This window comes from Melospiza georgiana, chromosome 4 (genome assembly GCF_028018845.1).
Source record: "Melospiza georgiana isolate bMelGeo1 chromosome 4, bMelGeo1.pri, whole genome shotgun sequence".
NCBI lineage: Eukaryota > Metazoa > Chordata > Aves > Passeriformes > Passerellidae > Melospiza > Melospiza georgiana.
Genome location: NC_080433.1, coordinates 22,959,549 through 22,965,548, shown reverse-complemented (window position 1 = coordinate 22,965,548; position 6,000 = coordinate 22,959,549). Strand labels below are relative to the sequence as shown.

The following is a 6,000-nucleotide window of genomic DNA, read 5'->3' as shown; positions in this document are numbered from 1 at the left end:
GAGCAAGAGCCACAATACCCAGGTATCCATGGTCTGCAGGAGGATGGAGAGAAGGCCTTGAGAGGGAGGGGCTGAGAGGGAGGCAGCTGGCAGCAGGGATTGTGAGGGGGCAGCAGGGACAGGAATCCCAGGGATCTGGGAGCAGGAAGCACAGGACCCCCGGGGAGCTGGCAAGCAGCCAGGCCCGTTCCGCTGCCCCAGCAGCAGCAGCAGCAGCAGCACGGTGTCCTGCCCAAGGCTGGGCCATGAGGGGCTGTTCCTGGATGCAGGGGGAAAAGCCAGCCCCGGGTACTGCGTTTCTGCTCCGGCCCTTATCCCCAGTCCAACCTCCCCACCATGTGTGCACTCACCGCTTGCCCAAGCAATACAGGGCCAGTGTTACCTGCTGGGGCCTTGTATAGCTGCCCCCATTTGTGACATGGTCCCGTGATGTCATGGACGTCACAGTACACCACAGCCAGCCCAGCCCCACCCTTTGTCAACACCCCAGCTCAGACTGTGGCGGGGCCCTGGGGTACCAGTTAAGGCAGCCTTTGAGTGAATCTTCTTCAAAGAACCTCTCTTGGCCCTTCTCTTGTCTTTTTTCTCAGCTGCCCTCCACTGGCAATCTCATAGATATCCATGTTGGAAGGCACTCTTTTAGATCACGGAGTCAAAGCCTTGACTCCGTGCTGATCTTCAGTTAAATCTCTGAGTCTATAAAAGCTGCACTTTGCTTTCAGCCTTGCTGCTTTTCTGAAGAATGAGCATGACAGCATCCTCCTGGCTTCCCCACACCACTTGTGGACCAGGCCTCTAGAGAGCACTCCTTTTTTCTACTCCAGAAAGAGTTTCCCAGCACAATTGTTCTGCATTAGAAAGATGTCTTTTTGTTGACCTGTTCCAGATAGATTGGTCTGTCTTTCTGTGCATAAACAGGCACAGCTACACAGACTGCAGTGATGAACTGCCATCTAAGAGTCGCAAAGCTGCTATTGTAGCTCTTCCCCCTGATTCCTACCCAAAAATGCTCAACCCCATCAGCACCATCATTAAGCTCTGGACAGGTGGAACCCCGCCTTACATAGAGGGTGACCCCAGCACCCCCCCCTTCCCTGCCTGTGTCTTCTGCAGGGTTACAAAGATATAAACCAGAGGGAGCATAAAACAGAGGGTTATTGCGGTGGCCAACAGCTTGCCTGAAGGCCTCACGGTTTCATTTCATCCTAATTTTAGAAATGAAGCATAAGTAATTCTATAAGTACTTCAATGATGAAACTTAAACAGTGTGGACCGTTAGGGAGCAGGCCCGGACCGTTGGGGACACCAGCAGCTATTGGCTGTTTGACCGGGTGGCAACTGCTTCAACCAGTGTGGACTGACCAGGCAGACATTCAGCTCTGCAAAGGAAGAGAGCACTCAATAAAAGTTGCTTGCTGTGCATGAAGCTTGGTGTGTGTGTATGGTCCCATTCCTGCCTCCACAATCAAAGTGACAGAGGGGTTCCATACAGTAGGAAACTGGAGAAGTCTTGTTCCTTCCGAGTACCTCAGGCAGTCGGGGAAGGAAGAGGGTGATGCACCTGGGAATTAGGATAAAAAAGGAGGCTGCGCCCTTGTCCTGGGTCTCAAGAAATCGAGACACCCCCAGGGGAAATGTCCCTTGGCCTCTCCCTTTATTCCAATACTATTACAGGACTCCTCTGTGTCCTCCCTGGAAATAACCTCTGGCGTTGTGAAGTTTGTTCCCCACAGGGACACACCCTACTCTTTCAGTGCCCATTCTCCAGCTCTTCTCTGCTTTCTAACACATCTAGAAGCCGTGTCCTTGCTGCTGCACGGATCTCTCACGGCTCTCTGCCAGCAGCACTCCAGAGCTCCCAGCTCCAGCTGGCAGGGCCTCAGCGCCTGCCCTGTGCCCTCCCGCCCTGACAGCCACACCAGGCCCTGCTTGCTGTCCTCATGGTGGCACTCCTGGCCCCAGTGTTCTCCAAGGCCTTCTCCGGGGCCACCTTCCTGCGGCCTTTCACTCTCTGCACCAGGCCCAGCTGAGACCTGAGAGCGGCAGTGGACAAGGGCCTGCAGGGACAGCACCAGGCCCAGTGGCTTCCCGCTGACAGCGGGCCGGCTTGGGCTGGAGATGCACAAGAAATTCTTGCCTCTCAGGCTGCTCAGGCCCTGGCCTACACACACTGCCCACAGCAGCTGTGGCTGTCCCATCCCTGGCAGCGTTCCAGGCCAGGCTGGACAGGGCCTGAAACTACCGGGCCCAGGAGAAGGTGTCCCTGCCCTTGGCAGCAGGGTTGCAACAAGAGCATTTTCAAGCATCCTTCCAAGGGAGGCCCTTCTGGCCTTCTGTGGTCGCAGGGGCCGGGGTCAACTGGACTTAATTTCTGATTAGAACCAATTCACCACTGCAAGTTTGGCCAATTTCAAGGAGACTCTTCACAAGCTCAGATTCACAACTTGTCGCTTTTACCTGCACTACAGGTCGGGTTGAGTTCAATAAAGTCCAGCACGATCCAGGTTCTGGAATCTTGTCCTTTATTGAATCAAGAGCCACAAAATTTCCAGGTTGCTACTCATAAAAGCACTAACTATAGAACATAATTGTGTGTCCCCAGCAGACAGAGACACAATATATGTCTTTACTACTGCATAAAAAAAATTCTTGTATGCAATATATAAGATATAATTGGTATGTATGCTAAAAATGTATCAATTTCATGAAAACCTTATAATAATATGCTATATTATATATAAGATATAAGTGCCCTATGAGCATTAATATGTATCACAACTAAGAGTGACGCTAAATATTGGCTATATTGCATTCTTTAAACAAGATTACATATTTGACCCTTTAGAATAATTTCTTCTCATTATATAATAATTACATAATTCATGTAGTTGACAATATTATATTATTCTACTGGCTTTTATGATATTTTACTATTATATATGATAATTGATAAGCTTTCTAGCATATAATATGTGCACAGGGGATATATATACAGAAATTAAGAACTTAGATGTTTACGTATACAAAATATCAGGCCAGCTCCAACACAGTTGGTCCAATGCTGACCTGAAGGATTTCCATGCGGGAAGAAGGAGAAACACCGTCCATTCACCAATCCCAAACATTGCCCAGGTATTGTGGAGAGTTAAGAACCTCTATCCAAACACAATCCTTTGTAGTGTGGAGCAGGAAGAGCTGCCTGGAGCACCCCTGAACCAAATGATGCCACCAGGGGTCCTTTCAAACATTCCCTCATCTGAGATTCTGAGATTCGTGCCTCTGCACAAGATGAAGCCCTCAGAGGGAAAATGGACTCAAAGAAAGAGGTTGGGGAATAACAGCATTTCCTTGTGCACGTTCCTTGATCTTTGGAGCCAACCTGGTCATCACTGGATGCAGTGCTGGGGAGGCTCTTGAGACCACACTGCTGCTGCTGCTGCTGCTGATGGCATAGTGCTGCTACGCAGCATTTTCCCTTCCCTCTCTGAAACCCACCTTCTCCCTTCTCTTCCCGTCTCTCCTGAGAACTGCTCTCTGCCACCCGGTGTGAGCCTCACAAGCACAGCTCTGTGCAGGAGAACCTCTTTCACCGTTCATTTCTAAGGATCCGTTTCAACCAATGCTGCAGATCCATGTACTGATTCATTGCCTGAGAGTGGGCAACGGGATCCATCACCAGGTCATGGAAGAGATTGCGTGACCTGGCCATTAGGACCTCTGGGGGCAAGCGGATGCCCTCAGGAAGCCTCCGGTTGCCCACAATGAAGTGATTGAGGCGTCTGCTTTCCACACACGTGCGCAGGCTCTCGCTGATATCCATCAGCCGGCTCACAAAATGTCTCCTGCGCCACTGTGACGCAGGCAAGATGCTCAGGAGGTGCATGACAATGGTCTTGATGGTATAGGTGGAAAAGCCTAAGCCCAGCTGAAGACGAGTGAAGAACTGCAGGCATTTCAGGTGCAAGCTGTCAGGGGGAGCCCACCTGGCAATGTACCTGAAGAACTTCATCTCAGCCACAGCGTAGCTCTCTGGCCAGATTGTGCTGGAGGTGTGGGCTTGCCTAGGCTGGCTGCTCACAAAGACGTCTGAGTTGCCTTGCCGCACCCCAAAGAGTATCTCGATCCGGTAGCTTTCTCTGCCATTGGTCACCTTGAACTGGCAGGAGCGTCTGGGGGGCAGCAGCACTAAATGCCAACGGTGTGACTCAGGCAAAGCCGGCCAGATTGCTCTCACCAGCTGGTAGAACCAGCGGGCAGTTTTCTCCACGTCCAGGTAGGAGCCTGTGCACAGGGTATGAAGGAGGCTGGGATCCTGATGCCTCCTCAGCTCCTCCTCAGAGTGGTGCAGGAAGCACAGCATGTTCTCAGCCTGCTGCTCACTCGTGCAGGTGCACTCCTGCTGCACGCGGATGTGGAAGTTCCTCAAGCGCCTCTGCCGTGCAGTGTCCAGCTCTAGGTGGAAGCTGTGCCCTCGGGGAGGTGTCATGGGTATGAGCACCTGGTACACAACATCCTGCTCCCGGGGACTCCAACCTTCGAATGCACTGCCCACCCCAATGGCTCCTTGCAGCACCGGATAGAAACTGTTGGACAAGACCCGTCGAAAATAAATTGCAAAATGCTCCATCAGGGTTCTTGTCCACATGCATCCTCCCTGCAGGTCCTGCACAGGCCACTGTATGCGCTCCATTAATATTCTTCCAAAGTTGTCGGCACGATCACGGAATTCTTGCACTTGATTTCCAACGTCATTGACGTTCGCTGCATTGGCAGCCTCATTGCCAGCTTCATTCGCAGCAGCATTGTCGACATCCTCTGCATGGCCATCATCATTGTCGTCTTCCTCCACCTCCATTTCATTGTCTCCTTCATCTTCATTTCCAAAGTCTTCTTCATGTGCATGCACATTTTCAACCTCCTCTTCATTTACACCATCATGTCCTTCTCCTTGCTCCTCTGTCCTCAGGCTCCCTTTCCTCCACATACACCACAATGCCAAGAGAAGGAGCAGGAGCCCAGCAAGAGCCCAGACCTGCCAGTGCTGCCGGGCAGAGGAGAGCAGGTCTCCCCAGGCCAAGACACTCTGCTTCACCAGGACCAGATGCTCCACCTCCCACTGCAGACGAATCTTCTCTTCTTCCTGGAGCTTGGCACGCACCTCCATTCGCAGACGTGTCACCTCGTCCAAGCCATCACCCACGGGCTGTGGGTACTGGACTAAACTTTGCAAGAGCAAGAGCCACAATACCCAGGTATCCATGGTCTGCAGGAGGATGGAGAGAAGGCCTTGAGAGGGAGGGGCTGAGAGGAAGGCAGCTGGCAGCAGGGATTGTGAGGGGGCAGCAGGGACAGGAATCCCAGGGATCTGGGAGCAGGAAGCACAGGACCCCCGGGAAGCTGGCAAGCAGCCAGGCCCGTTCCGCTGCCCCAGCAGCAGCAGCAGCAGCAGCAGCAGCAGCAGCAGCAGCACGGTGTCCTGCCCAAGGCTGGGCCATGAGGGGCTGTTCCTGGATGCAGGGGGGAAAGCCAGCCCTTGATACTACGTTTCTGCCCCGGCCCTTATCCCCAGCCCAACCTCCCCACCATGTGTGCACTCACCGCTTGCCCAAGCAATACAGGGCCAGTGTTACCTGCTGGGGCCTTGTATAGCTGCCCCCATTTGTGACATGGTCCCGTGATGTCATGGACGTCACAGTACACCACAGCCAGCCCAGCCCCACCCTTTGTCAACACCCCAGCTCAGACTGTGGCAGGGGCCCTGGGGTACCGGTTAAGGCAGCCTTTGAGTGAATCTTCTTCAAAGAACCTCTCTTGGCCCTTCTCTTGTCTTTTTTCTCAGCTGCCCTCCACTGGCAATCTCATAGATATCCATGTTGGAAGGCACTCTTTTAGATCACGGAGTCAAAGCCTTGACTCCATGCTGATCTTCAGTTAAATCTCTGAGTCTATAAAAGCTGCACTTTGCTTTCAGCCTTGCTGCTTTTCTGAAGAATGAGCATG

At 52.5% G+C, this 6,000-nt stretch overlaps 1 protein-coding gene across 1 annotated transcript; it reads right to left on the bottom strand.

Moving 5' to 3' along the window:
• Window positions 1-3,586: 3,586 nt before the first annotated feature.
• Window positions 3,587-5,230, bottom strand: LOC131082992 (inositol 1,4,5-trisphosphate receptor-interacting protein-like 1). Its single transcript, XM_058023270.1, has one exon. The coding sequence runs from the start codon at window positions 5,162-5,164 to the stop codon at window positions 3,587-3,589; it is 1,578 nt and encodes a 525-aa protein (XP_057879253.1). The 5' UTR covers window positions 5,165-5,230.
• Between the last annotated feature and the right edge of the window lie 770 nt (window positions 5,231-6,000).

What these genes read in the sequence shown, in the direction of transcription:
- LOC131082992 (XM_058023270.1), bottom strand. Translation starts at nt 5,164, where the DNA reads ATGGAGGTGCGTGCCAAGCTCCAGGAAGAAGAGAAGATTCGTCTGCAG.